The following is a 19,595-nucleotide window of genomic DNA, read 5'->3' as shown; positions in this document are numbered from 1 at the left end:
GGGAGTTGCGGTGGTGGTGATTCCTGTGCTGGTGGTGGTTCCCGTGGTGCTACTGGCAGTGGGAGTAGGGGTGGTGGTGATTCCTGTGGTGGTGGTGGTTCCCGTGGTGCTACTGGCCGTGGGAGTCGTGGTGGTGGTGATTCCTGTGGTGGTGGTGGTTCCCGTGGTGCTACTGGCCGTGGTAGTCACGGTGGTGGTGCTACCTGTGGTTGTGGTGGTTCCTGTGGTGCTACTGGCAGTGGGAGTCGGAGTGGCGCTGCTTCCTGTGGTGGTGGTGGTGGTGGTGGTGCCGGTTCCCGGGGTGCTACTGGCAGTGGAGGTCAGAGTGGTGGTGGTCGCTGTGATAGTGGTGGTACCCGTGGTGCTACTGGCAGTGGGAGTCGGAGTGGTGGTGATTCCTGTGTTGGTGGTGGTTCGCGTGGTGCTACTGGCCGTGGGAGTCGGGGGTGGTGGTGATACCTGTGGTGGTGGTGGTTCCCGGGGTGCTACTGGCAGTGGGAGTCGGGGTGTTGGTGGTGGTTCCCGTGGTGCTACTGGCAGTGGGAGTTGGGGTGGTGGGGATTCCTGTGGTGGTGGTGGTGGTTCCTGTGGTGCTACTGGCAGTTGGAGTCGGGGTGGCGCTGCTTCCTGTGGTGGTGGTGGTGGTTCCCGTGGTGCTACTGGCAGTGGAGGTCGGAGTGGTGGTGGTCGCTGTGATGGTGGTGGTACCCGTGGTGCTACTGGCAGTGGGAGTTGGGGTGGTGGTGATTCCTGTGGTGGTGGTGGTTCCCGTGGTGCTACTGGCCGTGGGAGTCGGGGTGGTGGTGATTCCTGTGATGGTGGTGGTTCCCGTGGTGCTACTGGCAGTGGGAGTCGTGGTGGTGGTGATTCCTGTGGTGGTGGTGGTTCCCGTGGTGCTACTGGCAGTGGGAGTCGGGGTGGTGGTGATTCCTATGGTGGTGGTGGTTCCCGTGGTGCTACTGGCCGTGGGAGTCGGGGTGGTGGTGATTCCTGTGGTGGTGGTGGTTCCCGTGGTGCTACTGGCCGTGGGAGTCAAGGTGGTGGTGATTCCTGTGGTGGTGGTGGTTCCTGTGGTGCTACTGGCAGTTGGAGTCGGGGTGGTGCTGCTTCCTGTGGTGGTGGTGGTGGTGGTGGTGGGTATTCCTGTGGTGGTGGTGGTTCCCGTGGTGCTACTGGCAGTGGGAGTCGGGGTGGTGCTGCTTCCTGTGGTGGTGGTGGTGGTGGTGGTGGGTATTCCTGTGGTGGTGGTGGTTCCCGTGGTGCTACTGTCCGTTGGAGTCGGGGTGGTGATGCTTCCTGTGGTGGTGGTAGTGGTGGTGGTGATTCCTGTGGTGGTGGTGGATCCCGTGGTTCTACTGGCAGTGGAGGTCAGAATGGTGGTGGTTGCTGTTATGGTGGTGGTACCCGTGGTGCTACTGGCAGTGGGAGTGGGAGTGGTGGTGATTCCTGAGGTGGTGGTGGTTCCCGTGGTGCTACTGGCAGTTGGAGTCACGATGGTGGTGATTCCTGTGGTGCTGGTGGTTCCCGAGGTGCTACTGGCAGTGGGAGTCGGGGTGATGGTGATTTCTGTGTTGGTGGTGGTTCCCGTGGTGCTACTGGCAGTGGGAGTCGTGGTGGTGGTGATTCCTGTGGTGGTGGTGGTTCCCGTGGTGCTACTGGCCGTGGGAGTAGGGGTGTTGGTGGTGGTACCCGTGGTGCTACTGGCAGTGGGAGTCGGGGTGGTGCTTATTCCTGTGGAGGTGGTGGTTCCCGTGGTGCTACTGGCAGTGGAAGTCAAGGTGGTGGTGATTCCTGTGGTGGTGGTGGTGGTTCCTGTGGTGCTACTGGCAGTTGGAGTCGGGGTGGTGCTTCTTCCTGTGGTGGTGGTGGTGGTGGTGGTGGGTATTCCTGTGGTGGTGGTGGTTCCCGTGGTGCTACTGGCAGTGGGAGTCAGGGTGGTGCTGCTTCCTGTGGTGGTGGTGGTTCCGGTGGTGATACTGGCAGTGGGAGTCGGGGTGGTGGTGATTCCTGTGGTGGTGGTGGTTCCCGTGGTGCTACTGGCAGTGGGAGTCACGGTGGTGGTGATTCCTGTGGTGGTGGTGGTTCCCGTGGTGCTACTGGCCGTGGGAGTCGGGGTGGTGGTGATTCCTGTGGTGTTGGTGGTTCTCTTGAAATACTGTCTCATATTATTCCTGGTAATGTCAGTTAGATTCCTTTTGGATTGTCCATTGGTTTTAAATGTGTTTCTTCTGGCTTCTGTATAGGATCCATTTAATGAAAAGTCTAGGGTGTTGAGGGCCTGTGAGGGTTTTTCCAGGTCTTTTGCATGAAGGTGCTCCCTCTCCGCCCTCCACGGCTGCTGTGCCTCTCCTGTATCATTGATTTGTTCCATCTGCTTGCACTGAGGGTCACGGCGGTTCTTTTGTGACTCACACCCTCCTCCATCCCATACAGCCTTGTCTGTTTGGAGACCTGAATGACAGAAAGGGAAATTAGTCTCCTTGATCTATAACTTTTCTTCCCTTTTGAGATCCTTCCTTTCTCTCAAACTTCTGTGTCCGCCCCCCCACCACTCCATCCCCGTCTCTTGTGGAATGCACCATCTTGCTTGTTTCAAGATCTTGAGGTCAGGCAAGGTATAGGGGTTGGGGGGATGGAATATTTTGAGACGAAGGGACATCATGTTGTAGAGCTGTAGGAAATGGAGTTTTTGCCCATTTCAGTAGTCAGAGTTCAAGAAATTAAGTGTGTCCATGTGACTGAGCCCTTCCAATGGAACATGAGCACAACTGAGCATACCACTTCCAGGCCAGCCCAGAAACTTCTCATCGTGGCCCTCATTACTCTTCCAGCTGGAGGCTAATCGGAAGGAGGCCCAAGAGAAGAGGAAGCCTCAGGAAGAAGGAACCTAGGTCCCTGAGTCACCACATGAAGGAATGTTACCTGCCAACCACGAACATCTGCCTCATTTTATTAAATGAGCAAGAAAAAAATCTTTTTTGGTTGTGCAATTACACATTTGGGGCATATCTGTTATAGCAAATACAAAATATCCTAATAATATGAGAAAGAGCCTCATTTAAGCTCTAGGAATGGATATACTTACTCTCATTATCTTTAAGAAATGTAAACCTTTTGTATTAAATAATGCTTCACCCTTGTGATTTAAGATATTTGTAATGTTCAAGAGAATTTGGCCTAAGGTGCCAACCCTGTAGTTCCAATGTATAACATAATTGAGTGATTGATTTAGACTTGTCATTTTACATTAAAATCTCACTAAGACTATAAACAATACGAAAACATTTAAGAGAAGCTAATATCTACTGTTGGGGTCAATCAACATGTTTAACATGTTAAAACATGTTAAACCCCTAGGGCCTGCCTGGGCCTACTTAGCCATAGTGACTCCATGTTGCCTGTAGACATTTTGTTGTTTAATAAATGTCTCAACAGTTATTGGTATCAGTCCCAGGTAACTGTTGCTAAAACACACACCTAAAACAAGGCCATTTTGTTGTTTAATAAACGCCTCAACAGTTACTAGTATCGGTTCCGGGTAACCGTTACTAAAACACACAGGTAGGAGACATCCCATCAGCCTAAGCCACATATGTACATGTCTGCGATTGTGCCCTATAAAAACTAGCCTGTAAGACCAAGGGGCGTCGCTCTCTTCGGAGGTGGCCCTGGCCGGTCAGTCCGACTTCTAGTGCTTGGCATACAATGAGGCTTTGCGTAACTTTGTCTCAGTCTGGTTCCTTTGATAACGGACCCAACACTACCACACAGATAATTACAATGTATTAGACTTGAAGGTTTGGGGGGAGTTTTAAAAAAATCTATATTTAACGTACTACATTTGTGGAGTTTCTTGAATACTTGGAAAGGTTTCCTTATTAATCAAACCATGAAAGACTTTCAATAGGAAAAGTGATGTATTCATTTTATAAGTGTAACTTGAAAGGTTGAAAAGTGATTTAATCGGCCAAGTATGTAAAATGATTACGCACCAATCAAAGGTCGTTCTCAAAGTGGTACACTTCTGCTTCTGGCCAAGAAGGAGTGTCAGGGATTGGAATGCACCCTCCTCCCTGAGAACACACCCAGCCGCCAGATAACCACATCACCATACAAGAGATGAAATGATGGCTGTCAATTCAAAGGATGTCAGGCAACAGAGGACAGTGGTTCCCGAGAGGCACACGAGGAAACCAACAGGGGGAGCCCTGTGATGGCCCAGGCTTGCTGACGGCAGAGGGCTTCCAGGCAGAGGGCCCGGAGGGAGAACCAGCTGGAGCCCAGCCTATCTCCTGGGCTGAGGAGATGCACATCAGTGTCTTGAGAGACCAAAGCGGCTGGAGTTCACAGGACAGACTGGGGAGGCAGACTTGCACGGAGGGGCCCCTGGATATCTGCCATGCGCACTACCGACCAGAGCGTGCTTAGGAAACAACTCCCCAAGATCCAGCAAGTGCCACTGGAAAAGATCAGAAGGAAGCTGACCAGGTTCTCATGTAGGGACACAGTGCTGTTCCCACCAGCCAAAGTGGAAAAACCTGTACTTCTCAGGGGATGGGACAGAGAACTCAGGAAGATCTTACTTCAGTCCTAGGAAATACAGCCCTACACACCGTGTGTGTGCCTCTTGCTCTGTCCTCCCCACCCCAACGGCAAGCTGATTCCCATTTTGACCAGACATATTCAGGTGACATTAAGTAGACACGCCAGACTCATTCAAAACAGAACAGCTGAGTTCTCTGCTAGATCCCTTGGAGCAAGCAGCCTTCTTCTATGGACTGTTGAAGCCCTTGAAGGGCACCACTTCTCCCCCACCCCCCACATCGCCTCTCACCTCTGCATCATTACCCAGGCCTCCTGGTGTTCCCTGCAGATCATACCCCAGATGTGTCCACTTCCTTCCATGGCTCCTGAAGCCACTGGATCAGCGCTGCCGTGGACTCCCACCTGGCCTCCTGCCCCATCTCCGCACTTCCCAGCCAGGCCTCCACGCCAAGCACTCCTACATGCTGACGCTAGAGGGTTCCTTTCATGACACACGTGTGGGGTTACTTCTGTGCTTTAACCCCCACTGTGGCCCCCTCCCCAGATCTGTATGGTGAAGTCCTAACCCCTAGGACCACAGAACGTTACATCTGGAATTAGGATTGTTGCCGATGTAATTACATAAGTAGAGGTCACCCCGGAATAGAGTGGGCCCTCATCCATAGCGAGGGGTATCCTTCTAAGAAGGACCCGTGTCCGCATTTTGAACACAGGGACATGCGCACAGGGAGATTCCCGGCGAAGCATGAAAGCAGAGACGACATGCTTGCGAGCCACGGAACCGCCAAGCTTGCCAGCAGCGACCAGATGCCAGAGGAGAGGCCTGGACAGATCCTTCCTTCCCCACCACCTTCAGAGGGAGCACGGTCCTGCTGACATCTTGGTTTTGGACTTCTGACCTCCAGACCCGTGAGTCAGGATTTCCCCTGTTGTTTAAGCCACTCAGGTCATGCTAATTTGCTGTGGTGGTCCAGGGAGCGAGACTCCTTCTGATCACCTGTGGCTACAGCCATGGGTTCAAGGGGAGAGAAGTCTGTGGTCAAAACACAGGAAGGCTTCTCAGAGGAGGCGGACCGTGTTAATGGAGGGGAGGAGGAACATAGCCTCTAGACTCGCTCTGGAGGCTGACAGTAGGACAGGTGCTGAGGACGTGGGTGGACAAAACACTCAGGACAGGCAGTCAGGGAGAGGGCACGGGGAGAGGCCTGAGCACCCAGCATTGGACACATTTGTGCTGGCCGTGGGAGGGGAGAGGCACTTGCCACAGTTGGATGCAGGAAGTTGTTTTGCTGATAAGCACTATATTACCAGAACGTGCTAGAAGGGGGGACCAGGTGGCCATGAGAGGGTGTGCCTGCCAGGAGGAGCCAGCTGAAGGCCACAAGGCTCTTCCTTGTGGTCCACACCCCACTCAGTCATCCCCAGCCCAGCAGCCCAGGGTTGTGGCACTGGGTCCCCGGAGAGGGCACACGGGAGAGTCAGGTGCCGCTCAAAGCTGGCCAGAGCTTTATAGACCAGCTGATGCCAGACACAGAATGGGGACCCCGGGATCCCAGAGAGCAGGAGCAGAGTCTGCAAGACTCCATTTCACTGAGGGGGAGACTGAGGCTAGAGATGCAATGAACCACAGCTGTGCAGCCTGTGGGAGGGGCTGGGGGCAGGGAAGAGGAGGGAAAGAAGGTGGCAAAGAGAGGAAGAGGGAGGGGACAGGCGGGCCAGAAAGACGGAACAGAGCAGAAAGGGGCGGGTGGGGGAGGAGGAAGAGGGAGCTAGAAACATCTTCCCCAGCTAAGGCACATCACGGTGCCTCAAACGGCTTTGTTAGAGGGAAGTCACTAAGAATCTGGACAGCGTAGACAGTGCCTAGGAAGACGGTGTCACTCTTTTTTTCTTTTTAATTCAATTAGCCAACATATAGCAGATCATTAGTTTTTGATGTAGTGTTCAAGGGTTCGTTAGTTACACAGAACACCCAGTGCTCATGACGTCACGGGCCCTCCTTAACGCCCAGCACGCAGGTACCCCCGCCCCCCTCCAGCAGCCCGCAGTGTGTTTCCCTAGCATCATCCCCTCCAGTTCCGTCACGTCAGTGTAAATGGTAGGTATTCAGCCTTCTGAGGGTGTCGTTCCTGGGTGCTGTCACACTGGGAGTCTGTGCCAAGAGATGGCAGGGTTTGGGTCAGTGAACCAGCCCCTTAGACCGAGCCAAGCACTGCCCCACCCTGCCCCGGAATGTCACCCCCTGCCTCGTCTAACCCTCCTCACTTGGCCCATCAGCCCTCAGGCTGCTCCCCAGAGAAGGCCCTGCTCCTGTGGGGGCGGTGGGGGGGGTGGTCCAAAGAGGCTTCAGGCTCCAGGACTGCACTGCCAGGTACTTTCCCCTCTGTTCCCACCTCTTTCTTCCGAAAAGAGCTGCCCAAATTCTGGGGCCGGGGGACCAGGAGCCCCATGGCTCCCGGTGTAGGGAGCTCACGCAGGACAGAGCCCAGGCTACGGCAGTCTGAATGCCATCTACCGGCCCAGAATCAGCCTCCCCGCTTTTGCCTCCAAGTCCCCTTCTCACTCCACCTGGACCATCCCAGGAGGACATCTCAAGGGAGGGAGAGCCTGAGGCCGGCAGTTTGGTTCCTGCCTTTTCCCCTCCCTCTTTCTCTGGGGGCAGGCGAGTGGCAGAGGGAACCTGTACAGGGTCTGCTCAGGGCCCCCCATCAACCTCTGCCAACCTGAGCCCCGTCCCCATGGCCATGGAACCCGTACGGCATCCAACCCATATCCTTTAGGGGAAGACCCTGAGACCAGAGTGAATGGAGCTGTCCCGTGGTGCACAGCTGTCTCAATGCAGGATTGGAATCTGGGGCTCCCGAAACCCCATCTTGTACCCATCTGGCTACAGCAGTGGCCCCCTGCCTGGTTCTGGGAGGCCTGACATCCCTGGGACATCCTTAGGATGGGGTGACGCAGAAAAGGCTAGGATGTGAAAGCAGAGACTTCAGGCATTTGTCCCCATCATGACAAGAAAACCTGGACATTGGGTGGGTTGGAGGGGCAAATCCACAGGGTTAGGACAGATCCTAACATCGGCCAAGCATCTGCCATATGCCAGGGTCCCTGGAAAGTCTGAGCCCTTATTCTCTTTTTAGAGAGGAAGGAGGCTCCGAGAGACTAACTTGGAGGCACCCCAAAGTCTCAACTCTTCTCCCAAACGTAGTTGGGGAGGAAAGGAGAGGGCAATGGGCATGAGGCTGAGCTCCAGGCAGAGGGTGCCCCCACCTGTGCCCCCCAGGAAGAAGCCCTCCTTTGGGCCTAGGCAAATCCAGGAGAGGAGGGGAGGCCGGGGTTCACTCACCATGGCCGGTAGCAGCTTGGTACAACAGGAGATGGAGGACGAGAGGCAGCAGGCAGAGCGTTAAGGCTGCCGGTCTTGACATCGGAGCTCGGAGGGCAGTGCACTTGCGATCCACCCTTGGGAGAACGGGCAAAATGACTGTCAGCCAAGGAACCCCAGTAATAAATGGGCCCCAGAGCCCTTTGATCCCTGAGACACTGGCAGACTGGGGCCAGCCCACCTGAGTCAGTGTATGAGTTTCTCCCATGACGAGTGGGGGGGGGTGGGCATGGATTTTATTTCAGGCCAAAGGGCAGAGGGCGGGGAGCCCTTCCCTCTCTGGGCAGCACACGAGCGTATCAGCCATCAGATTTTTCATCCTAACAGAGGGGCAGGCGCAGGAACCGGAAGACCTGTGGAGGGAGACGGGGGGCGGAAGAGAAGATGCCGGGCCTGAACCACAGAGGAGAAGGGCGCCCGTTGTTCAACTCCCAGTAAGGACACTCCTCCGTTCTTCTCTTTTTTTTTTTTTTTTTTTAAGATTTTATTTATTTAACAGAGAGAAATCACAAGTAGACGGAGAGGCAGGCAGAGAGAGAGAGAGAGGGAAGCAGGCTCTCCGCTGAGCAGAGAGCCCGATGCGGGACTCGATCCCAGGACCCTGAGATCATGACCTGAGCCGAAGGCAGCGGCTTAACCCACTGAGCCACCCAGGCGCCCCTCCTCCGTTCTTCTCAAGCTCTCTTTACTGGCCCTGTGTGTACCCCACCAGGATGCAAATCATGGCCACACCTGGGCCAGTGCCCAGCTCTGGGATGGCTGCATCCTCGGATGTGTGGGTCCAGAGATCTATCTCTGACTTCACAGGTGAGCACAGGTTTCCATGGCCAACCGGAGTGACCTTGCCCCCACCCAAGGTCAGCAAAGCCAAGCGCTCACTCCTTCGCCTCCTGTGGGCCGCCATGCCTCACTCCCGGGGACTGAGGCCCCCAATGGCTGATCCCAGGCTCTTCTGCCACAGTGACCTCAGGCAGAGGTGGACCTGACCCTGCCCCGGCCTGGAGCAGAAAAGGGGGACCACGCTCCCTGCTCACCATGTGGTCACAGGAAGGGGCTGAGCGCAGTGAGTATCCCCTGTGCAGATCTGGTCTCTAATCCTGGCAGGAGTACTCTCCCCAGGAAGGGCCCCCTGGAGCCCCAGGTGGGGAGGCAGACTCCCGCAGGGAGAGAAGGAAACTACTCACTGCTCTCTGCTTTAAGCTTTGCTCTTTTATTGGGAGGCAAATTCCAGAGTGGAGAGTCATTGGAGCAAACAAAGAAGCTGGGGTGTCTGGGCAGCCCTGGGGCTCCTGGACGGAGGGCAAGGGAGGAGAGGGGGGCCCACAGCAGGGGGCCGGGCCAAGTCCACCGGCTCTGAGCAGGACCACCTTGGGCCCTGATGCCTGTTTCCTTCTGACCAGTGGGGGAGGCGAGCGAGGAGCACTGTGGTGGGCTCCGTCTGCCACTGTCTTGTTGTCCAAATCTGGATTTGAGGCGGGGGCCCCGGCTCACTCCCTGCGCCGCTGTCACCACCCTGGGCGTCTGGATATGGAGCTGGGGGTGGGAGATTGGAGGGGAAGCCAGCGGGCCCTTCAGTTACCTGTCCCTAGACCCTCCCCAGGCAGCCCCAGGGTGGTGAGTGGCAGGGGCAGGACGAACGGCACAGCTCCTAGCTGGGGATGGGCCCCCGAGTCGCCTCTGTGGTAGGGTCAACGTTCTCCAGGGAGGGCTGGAAGGGGCTGTAGATGTTTTCAAGGCTGATTGGGTCCCGCTTCAGATTCTCACCTGCAGAGAGAGGGGCCGGGCTCAGTGAGGCTGAGGGGAGGCTGGAGAGACACAGAGAGGGGCCTTTTCCCATAAAGGGACAGCTTTGAAGAGCGGTCCCACATTTTCCCTGAAGTATCTCCACCCTCCTACCACTCATTCCCTGTGACGGGACTCTGCAGCGCGCCCGCGCCCGGGGAGCTGGCCCAGTGTGACAAGAGGACAGGAGGGAACGGCAGCCCCCTGATTTGCCTCAGGGTCAAAAGTCATGGCCCCAAGCAGGCGCCCTGGCCTGGGGAAGGGTGGAACAGGAGGAAGCCGGGCTCTGGGGTCACCAGCACACACTCCCTACAGCAGCGGACCGAGAGAGGATGAGGCCAACAGACCAGATCTCAGAGCAGGATTGGGACGTGCAGAGCCCCCAGCAAGGAGAACCTTCCAGACAGTGGTACAGGCTGGCACGGAGGAGGGAAACTGAGCGTGGGCCACACGCAGGCAGGAAGGATAGGGAGGGAAGGTGAGGCCTGGCAGCGGCTCTGTGGGGGCTTGGGTCAGGAGGCCGTGCAGTGGCTGGCAGAGTCTGGCGGCCCAGAGTCACGCTGGGGCTGACTGTAGCATCTTCTAGGCCTTTCTCCACCCACCAGCTTGCCCCTGGTGAGAAGCACCTTCCCAGATGCCTGTGTTCTGGAAGCTGCCAGGAACATCTTCTCCATGCCACTCTTACGGGACAAATCGTATTCCCGGCCGCCCACAGAAACACGGGGAACTGCTGGGAGCAGGGAGGTGGAGGAGGGGGCCTAGAGAGCCCTGACCCTTGGCTTCTAGAAAGGGCTATCACAGCCAAGCCCTAGGTCAGGGACGGGCCTGTCCCCAGAGCAGCAGCAGAAAACAAAACAGCGTCACCATGACCCGGCCTGCCCTTCCCTCAGTGGGCCTCCATTCCCTTATCAATGAGCTGGGAGCACCAGACCCAGCCAGAGCCACTCCCTCTGATGGTCAGAGGGGCTGTGTCCATTGATTTTCCCCCACTTTACAGCTGGGACAGCGACGCAGGACAGCTCATCCCCGGTGTCCTGGTGCAACAATGGGGCGCTGTGGCAGCCAAAGGGTTAACACCAGGTACTGTCGTTAAAAAATCCAATCTCTGGCCTCCAGGTTTTGGAGGCATTTCTCTGCGGAACAGATCAGATCAGATCAGCAGGCTGCCTTTTGTTATTTCCTAGAGCTCAGAGGGGTTGGGTCGTCATCAGGCCCCATAACGCGGAGCTGAAAGGGACAGAGCCTTGGCAGGTTCCAACTGTGGTCCCCCATCCCTGGGCCTGGCCCCAGAAGCTCACCTGTGCAGTCTTCTCTGGGATCAGCACAGGCAGATGGTGACCGCCACCGTGACCACCAGCCGTGCTCCCACAGCCCCCACGCTCCCGGACACCAGGCTCTTGCTGGTACTCAAGGCACAAGTCCCTCCCCAGTATCAGTGCGTGTCTGAGGCCAGGCATCTGGGGACACACGCGAGATCAAGCCAGTCCACTAGTGTCCCTTATACCAAAGTCTCCCAAAAGAAAAAAATGAATGCCAAAGCATAGGAAACTGGCTCTCCCTTCCAGGGCAGGCACCAGTTAGGAGGGACCCAGGCAGGGAGGCTCCCCAGCACTTAAGGGGCAGCGAGGGGTGGGGGACCCCTTACTACAGAGCAGGCTTCAGAGTCAGCGTTGGGTGCCTCGTCCCAGACCCTCGATGTCCACCCATCTAAGCTCTGGCTAGCCCCTCCTGAACTTCGTGCCCAGTTCTAGCTAGAGGTACTATGCCCTAGCACTGTGCTAGGGTATCAAGAGGAAAAGGAAGCCGAGCCAGATCTACAGATACAGATCTGGAAACTGGGGAACTAGAACTGTCTCGGGAAGGGGCTCGCTCAGTCCTAGGATGCCCAAGCTGCCCATGTCTGTAAGCTGCACGTGCTTATAGCGGTGGGGGCGGAGGGGTGAAGGGACAGCCAGGTGGGAGAAAGAGGAACAATGGGGGAGGAAGCAGCTTTCCAGCTCCGCCTGACCCCCTCTGCTTCCCCCTCCTCACCCCTGCTCCACGGCTGTGGTGGAGAGTGCCGTCCTACCACCGGAGAGGGTGGGGGCTTCGGAGGGGCTGGATACTCACAGGCAGCGGGGGCCACGTGGTCGCAGCTGGCATTCACCTTCATGACAGTTCCGTCGCAACTTCGTCCCTGCGGTGCACGTGGTGGCCCAGACCAGCTTCCCGTCCAGTTCGTCCACATAGTAGAACTGGGCATAGTCCTCCGCGGCCTTCTGAGAGCCCGGCTCTGGGTTGCGGGGGAAGGGTGGGGAGCAAGCATCAGGCTGGTTGAAGCGCCCCCAGCCCCCATGTGACGCCCACACTCTGCCCCCCCAACACCCAGCACTCCTCGGAGCCGCTTACCCTGCAGGTCAAAGCCCAGCTCTGTCTTGCTCACGAAGGGGATCGCCTCCTCGTCGTGGCACAGAGGTGACGCCGAGCATGGTGGACAACACGAAACAGACACTGGCCTCTGCCCTGCCAGGGCTCGGCCCATCCCTAGATGCGGCCGGGTCTGTAAGCAGGCTCGGACCGGGACTCTAGGGGATCACTTGAGGCCGAGACTGGGAACAGCTACTGCACCCGCTGCAGTCTGGAGAAGGCACCCAGGCCTGGCTTCCGGATCCCTACAGGGAGGCCTCTGGAGTTCCAGAAAAGGGGAGAGATGCAGGGCAGGGAGAGGTTGAGACCTCTTTCTGGGACCCCTCCCATCCTTTCCCCACCACCATCAAGGGGTCCTGGGGTGGGCCCACCTCTGCCCGCTTCAGAACCACCAGAGAGCCTTCTGGTCTCATTCATAATCTTTTTTTTTCTCTTAAGATTTGACTTATTTATTTGACAGACAGAGATCATGAGTAGGCAGTGAGAGAGGAGGAAGCAGGCTCCCTGCTGAGCAGAGAGCCCGATGCGGGGCTCGATCCCAGGACCCCGGGATCATGACCTGAGCCGAAGGCAGAGGCTTTAAACCACTGAGCCACCCCAGCGCCCATCTCATTCATAATCTTGACCTTTATGACTTTAGTGAAGCTAGAACGGGGACCCGGTGATGCATCAGTCACCCTGGGTCACCCACCCTCCCAGAAAGTGGGGCCCACAAAGCAAGAGGGGTGATGAGAGACAATGAGCTGCATGACCCAGAGGCAGGACAGACTCGAAACTCTTCCCTCCACCAGTTAACATTGTAGAGGGAAGCTGCAGGGTCAAATGATCCGAATGTTCCTAAATACCGGTGATCGCAGTAAATCGCACTGGGGGAGTTCATTTGTAAAAATGGAAGTCTTCTGCGTGAAGACGTGGCGAGACTGAACCCTTGGGCGCTGTGGGTGGGAATGGCAAAGGGTACAGCCACCATGGAAGACAGTACAGCAGCTCCCCCAAAAATTAAAGATAGAATTACCCTATGACCCAGCAATTCCACCTGTTGGTATCCACCCAAAAGGACAGAAAGCAGGGATTTGGAGACATCGCTGTACACCCATGTCCCTTCATGATGCTTCATGACAGCTAAAAGGCGGAAGCAAACGACGTGAGTGTCCATGGATAGATGAATGGATGCACCAGATGTGGAACACGGTACAGTGCAACGCTATTCCTTCTTACAAAAGAAGCAAATTTTGATGTACTACGATGTGGATGAACCTTGAGGACACCGTACTAAGTGAAATAAGCCAGTCACAAACGGACAAATACTGTATGAGTATTTACATGAGTCCAAACACACAGCGCACAGAGACACAACGTGGAATGGGGGTTGTCCAAGGTGGGTTGGGGGGAACTTGAGAGCTATTGTCTAAAGGGTACAGAGCTTCGGTTTGGGAAGATGAGAAGGTTCTGGAGATGGACTGTGATGGTGTGATTGCAGAACAGTGGGAATGTACTTAATGCCACAGAACTGTACACTTAAAATGATTCATCCGATGGTTAACAGCAAATGTTACGGGTATTTTACCAGAAAAAAAAATATTTTAGGGGCGCCTGGGTGGCTCAGTGGGTTAAGTGTCTGCCTTGGGCTCAGGTCATGGTCTCGGGTCCTGGTATCGAGTCCCGCATCAGGCTCTCTGCTCAGCGGAGAGCCTGCTTCCTCCTCCTCTCTCTCTCTGTTTGTCTCTCTGCCTACTTGTGATCTCTGTCTGTCAAATAAATAAATAAAATGTTCAAGAAAAATGTTTAAAATTTTTTAAATAGAGGCTGTTGGATTATATTTTGAAGACCAAATGGCATGATTTTAGAAATGAAGAAACATGAGGTCGTTTTAGAAATATAATATTCCAGGGACGCCTGGGTGGCTCAGTGGGTTAAGCTTCTGCCTTTGGCTCAGGTCATGATCTCAGGGTCCTGGAATCGAGTCCCGCATCGGGCTCTCTGCTCGGCAGGGAGCCTGCTTCCTGCTCTCTCTCTGACTACTTGGGATCTCTGTGTGTGTGTGTCAAATAAATAAAATCTAAAAAAGAGAGAGAGAGAGAGAGAAAGAAATACAACATTCCAACCCAGAAGCTCCTTGTTAGGCAGCCGACGGAGCACTCAGAGATCTTAAGATAAGGTGCATCCCCAGTCACAGCCATTGTGACAGAGAAGTCAGGAACAGGACACAGAAGGACAAAAACTAACAAAACCTTGTGCCAAAATGGAGATGGACAGAAGCATGGGTACTGGGCAGGGGGTGACGGTGGGGTAGAGGACGCTGAGCCACGGAGCCCCGTGGGTCCTCGACAGGTTGGGACAAGACCCCCTTCAGGCTCTCCTGCCGCGCTTCTACTTCCTGCCACTCTCCTTTGGGGGCTCTGCTTCTCCTCCCTGTCCCTTAGATGCTGGGGCCTCCCATGAGTCTTCCCTGGGAAACGTTTGCCCCTGTGCTATGACCATTCCCAAGCCATGTGGTCTACGCCCAGGGGTTCCAGCATCTTCCGTCCAGGGAAACCAGCACCAGTGTCTCTGCCGCAGACACTGTCTGTGACACGTTCTACCACACGTCGCTGTGTTCCTCGACCATTCAGTGTGGCCGGGCCCTGGGCGCTTGAAACTCCACACGCCCCACCTATGATCTTTTCTCCCATCGCCCTCCTTCTTAACCTCCCTCATCTCAGCAAAGGGCACTCCACACCCCAGCGGCCCAGAAACCTGGTGTCATTCCTCCTTCTCTCCAAACACCCATAAAATCCCTAGGATCATTGGTCTTGCTTTCTAAAGACCTTTCACACTGGACTACTTTTCTTCTGCACTGTCACCCCTATGGTCCAGGTCCACTATAGTCTCCAGCCCCTGTCCGCCCACTCCCAGTCCTGCAGCCAGACTGAGCCGTCTCAAGTGCAAATCAGACACTTCCCCAGGTGGGTCATCTTTCTACCTCCTCTCCCAGCATGACCTCAAGGTACCAGCTGTTCTGTATGTCCCTGGAATCCAGCCTCCTCTCTCGCACCTCTAGGCTCCCCGTCAACTCCCTCCACCTGGCTTATTCCCCATCACGAATCAAACCTCAGCTTAGTTGTCATTTTTTCCAGAACGATTTCCCCCTACCTCGCCCAGCTTGCATTCAACCTCTCCCCCGGGACCCGTGTGTGTCTCTTACCATCAACTCTCACCATATCACACAGCCATGTTGCTGTGTTCTGCCACTCTTTGCTCCACGGAGACCAGGACCACGGTGTACCCTGCACCTAGCACAGGGCAGGCTTTCAGTACAAGCTTGTTCAAAGGATAAATGAATGACTAAAGGAACGGGCCGGGGGCCCCTCTGGGCCAGCTAGGTACTGATACTCATTCAAGACTGGAGAAGACAAGACAGCAGAGAGAGGGGGGCTTCCCACAGTCTATAAATCTGACCTTCCCCCATATACTCACAACAGTCTCCGTACAGAGACCAGAGTGGGGGAAGTTAACATGCCAGGACCAGCTGTGAGGAAGGACTTGCGTTACGAGTGGTATAGAAGGCATCTGGGGACTGTTGGATTTGATGCATCTGACTGTGGAGACAGTTGATTCCACAGCGAAGGATATGGGAGTTTCCTGCTATCCACCCATAGTGGGGAAAGTTTCACCTGAACTTGAAGGAGAAGCAGAACCCACGATCTTTTTGGAAAGTCTTGTCCAAAATCACTGTCGATATGGGCATATCGGGGGTGCCAGACAGAAGCCCCATCACTTAGACTTAAGGATGTACGTTGTGAGGCATCTATGGTGGTAAAAAGATGGCCAGAACCTGAAAAGGATGGAGAATGTTCTTCAAATTTGATAAAGGAAGTTTCAGGGGAAACAGGAGGTTTGGACAAGTCAGAAACACGGTATACACAACTGACTCCTCTGTGAGAATCAGTATGGCTAGTCCCAAGGGTAGACTTGGCTGCGAGAGGTCACTAGGGCTTGATGGGAACCCAGGACTAGTCTCGTCTGGGCTGCAGGAAGGGTGGAAAGATGTTGCTGTGGACGCTGGTGAGATTACTGTGTTCGAGGTGGATCCTGGAGCAAAGGTTGTGTGGTCATCACCGGAAGTGGCAAAAGGTTCAACAGACCATGATGTGGACATGGAACTGCTATCCTCTTCGGTAACGGTGGCTACAGGTAAGTCGGTGGGTGCAGAGGAATCAGAGACGGTGCTGTGGACTGTGGGTTTCTGGGTGACACCAGCGGCCGTTGTTCCTGAGACAGCTGGGCTGTGGGATGCCTCCCCGGGGCTCCACGGAGCCGCAGAGCTCCCGGTGCCTGTGGCATGCGAAAGTAGGGATGACCCTGGGGGCTCAGATGATGCTGGTACGGTGGCAAGGATGGTCGTCTCCCCCGTGAGAGTTGAGTCCGCTTGGCTGGGGACCAGCACGGGGGTAGAGAGCTCACAGGGGCTCAATGCGGAGGCAGGACTCACACCATCTGTGCTGTGGGAGGACTGGGTGGCAAACCCTGGTGAGGACGACGCTGAGGGGGCACCGTGGAGAGTGGACCTTGCAGCAAAGGACACGGCTGTTCATCAGCCATCGGCCGGGGGACTCCAGGAGTCGGCGGTCCCTGAGATGGGAGCAGAAATTCCATCCCCTCCGCTAACGGTGCCGTCTGACATAACTGTAGGATCTGATGAATGAGGGGTGCCCAGATAAGCACTGGATCCCCCCAAGAGGCCCGTGGTTGTCTGTGCTGAGACAGAGAGGTCAGTAGACGGTAGGCCAGGACTTGAAGGGGGCCCAGCGCTTCCGTCATCCTCGGTATGGGAGGTAGTAACAATGGGTAGAAGTAACAATCGTTGGGGACCTAATCAGACACAGTTGGGGAGACAGAGCAAATCCGTGAAAGCTGTGGCGCTGCGTCCCGTGGTCACGGAGGCAGTGGGAAATCCATCCTAGCGTAAGGGACTTGGAGAACAGGGAGTATAGGAAGACACTGTGTATTCAGGTGACTCTGAGATGCGTGAGGACTCCATAGCGCTGGGGGAGGCTGATGGTCCCGACCCTGGAGAGGTGGCTACAGATCCAGTGGGACCTGATGGAGACCCGGGACATCCGTCATCCCTGGTATAAGCAAGCGGTTGCCGCTGAGTCCAGGGACTGAGGGGAATCAGAGATGGGGCTGTGGTCTGTGGATTTCCAAGTGATCATAGTTGGTCCAGAACCAACGGGGCAGGTACAGAAGTCTCCACGCCTCAATGCGGCTGCAGAACTCTCTAGGTCTGCCGTGTGGGAAGGCTCAGATGAAACGGGTGAAATCGGAGATGGTGGTAGAGGTGGTTATCGCCTCCGTGAGAGGCGCGGCCGTCTGTTCCCCATACGTGGTGAGCGTGTAGATTTCACCGGGGCTTGTCGGAGAAGCCGGACTTGCCGGAGAAGCCGGACTTGCCTTGTCTGTGCTATGGGAACGGTGTGTAGGAAATGTCAGTGAGGAAACCCCTGGTCCCATCCTGAGACAAAGATGGGGTCATCTGCCCATGACCACTGCTGGTGGGCAAAGGGTCCAGGGGCCCTAATGTGGAAGTGGGCATCCCACCCACTTTGCTCAGGGCGCTGTCTGAGGGGATTGTAGGCTTGGTGCCTGCATACACAGTGGGTCCTTCTGTGAGGCCTGAGTCAGCAAGGGTGGTAGGTGGGTGGCCAGGCCTTGAATGGAATGCACTTCTGTCTTCCCAGGGAGAGGAGGTAAAGGCTGATTTGGACAATTCAGGACTGGTTGTGAAGACAGAGGTCAGTTCAGTAAAAGCTGTCATGCTGTGACCAGTGTTGATGGTTGTGGTAGGAAATCCAGCGGGGCTCAAGGAATTAGAAGAACTTGTAAAATAAACCGAGACTATAGAATCTGGTGACATTGCACCATCAGATGGGACAGTGGGTTCCACAGAAGGGGACGTGGCTGAATGGGTAGAGGGGTCACTGGAAGTCGATGTAGATGCATAGTCGGTAGAGGTCGTTCCACAGGACCCTGTGGGTTTAAAAAAAAAAAAATCAGACACTCGGGGCGCCTGGGTGGCTCAGTCATTAAGCAGCTGCCTTCGGCTCGGGTCATGGTCCCGGAGTCCTGGGATCGAGCCCCACATTGGGCTCCCGGCTCAGTGGGGAGCCTGCTTCTCTCTCTCCCACTCCTGCTTGAGTTCCCTCTCTCACTGTCTCTCTGTCAAATAATAAATAAAAATCTTTTAAAAATATAAATAAATAAAAATCTTTTAAAAATATAAATAAATGAATGAATAAAATCAGACATGATGCTGTGGTCTGTGAATCTGTCACTGAATTTAGTGACAATCTGTCCTGGATAGCTGGTCAACCTATGATACTAGAGCACAACTTCTCCCTTCAGAGGTACTGGAAATATCAGAGGAAACTCTGTATTTGGACAATTTACCAGCGATGCTCTAGTTTGTCTAGAGGGCAACGATCTAGCCTTCTGTCCCTTCTGGAATATACTACTTTGTCACTAGATAAGGTTCTGGATGTGGCCTGAGATTTAGGACTTGGATCGTTGGTTGTAAGGTTACAGATGCTGACAAATCCATATGGCTGCTCAGAAACATAGGTATTCCGCCCCAAACTGCCTGCCCCATTTCCCTCAGCACTCTGGGACGTGTTTATTTACTTGGGCACTCTGGCATAAATCTGAAAGGACATTTGCACTCACGCAAATGACACATGGACTTTTGTTCCCCACATTCTGTGATTTGCAGGCCCCACAGTCACCTTGAGTCATCTGGCTGTTACTTAGTCCGACAAGAGTCTCTTTGCCATCTCTCAGGTGGGAGACGACGCCCACACACACTCTGGCCTAGCAGTTCTCACAGAGCCAGGAGGCCCAGGGGAGCTAAGGGACATTTCCGTGGATACTTCGTCCCCCTGCGTGTTCTCTCCAGACACACTTACTGGAGAGCTGGCCACACCACCACCTCTACCCGGCCACCACCTACTCCTCGGCCCCACAGCCAACTCTACAGTCTACAGCTGTCGGAGGGGAAGAGTGCTGGGAAGGTGCCCTGCATCGGGAGGTCTCCTCCTGCCATCCCCTCGCCACTTAGAACCTGGCATTGCACGTGTAGGACTCTATTCTCCTATGTAAGGTGGGACTTTAATCCTGGCTCCTCTTTTCAGCCGATAAGATGAAGAAGATCAAAGATGAAAAGAATCTTTGTGACAGCAGTGCTGTAAAGGTAGGGAGTACTAGGAATTCTACAGGATCGCACGAGGGGACTTCCTTGAAAGGGCAGGGCATCCGGCTTCTTGTCTCTCCTGCCAGGACCTTCCCCTGCCAGGACCTCCTGCCAGGACCCTCCCCAAAGATGCCTGGAGCCGCCTCTTCCTCAGCTCTCATGAGGATGGACCTTTGCCACTGCCAGAAAGTACCACGGAGGCCTTCAGAGCAGAGTCACCCTCTGCCATTCTAGACGCTTCCCTTTTCACAA

At 55.1% G+C, this 19,595-nt stretch overlaps 1 protein-coding gene and 1 long non-coding RNA gene across 2 annotated transcripts in view; one reads left to right on the top strand and one right to left on the bottom strand.

Moving 5' to 3' along the window:
* Nucleotides 1-8,138, bottom strand: part of LOC122896054 (mucin-17-like) — a 31,923-nt gene extending 23,785 nt beyond the window's left edge. The window contains exons 1-2 of the mRNA XM_044233995.1: nt 8,112-8,138; nt 7,892-8,007 (exon numbers count right to left, since the gene is read on the bottom strand). Of these exons, the coding sequence (XP_044089930.1) occupies nt 7,892-8,007; nt 8,112-8,138 (143 nt within the window). The remainder of the gene's footprint in view (nt 1-7,891; nt 8,008-8,111) is intronic.
* An 18-nt stretch (nt 8,139-8,156) lies between these two features.
* Nucleotides 8,157-10,980, top strand: LOC122895526. The gene is made up of 3 exons (XR_006382230.1): nt 8,157-8,364; nt 8,892-8,993; nt 10,710-10,980. It is a non-coding gene; the product is annotated as an uncharacterized LOC122895526 (long non-coding RNA).
* The last annotated feature ends 8,615 nt before the right edge of the window (nt 10,981-19,595 follow it).

Source organism: Neovison vison, chromosome 14, assembly GCF_020171115.1.
Source record: "Neovison vison isolate M4711 chromosome 14, ASM_NN_V1, whole genome shotgun sequence".
In the NCBI taxonomy this organism is placed as follows: Eukaryota; Metazoa; Chordata; class Mammalia; order Carnivora; family Mustelidae; genus Neogale; species Neogale vison.
This window is presented reverse-complemented; position numbering and strand designations above follow the sequence as displayed.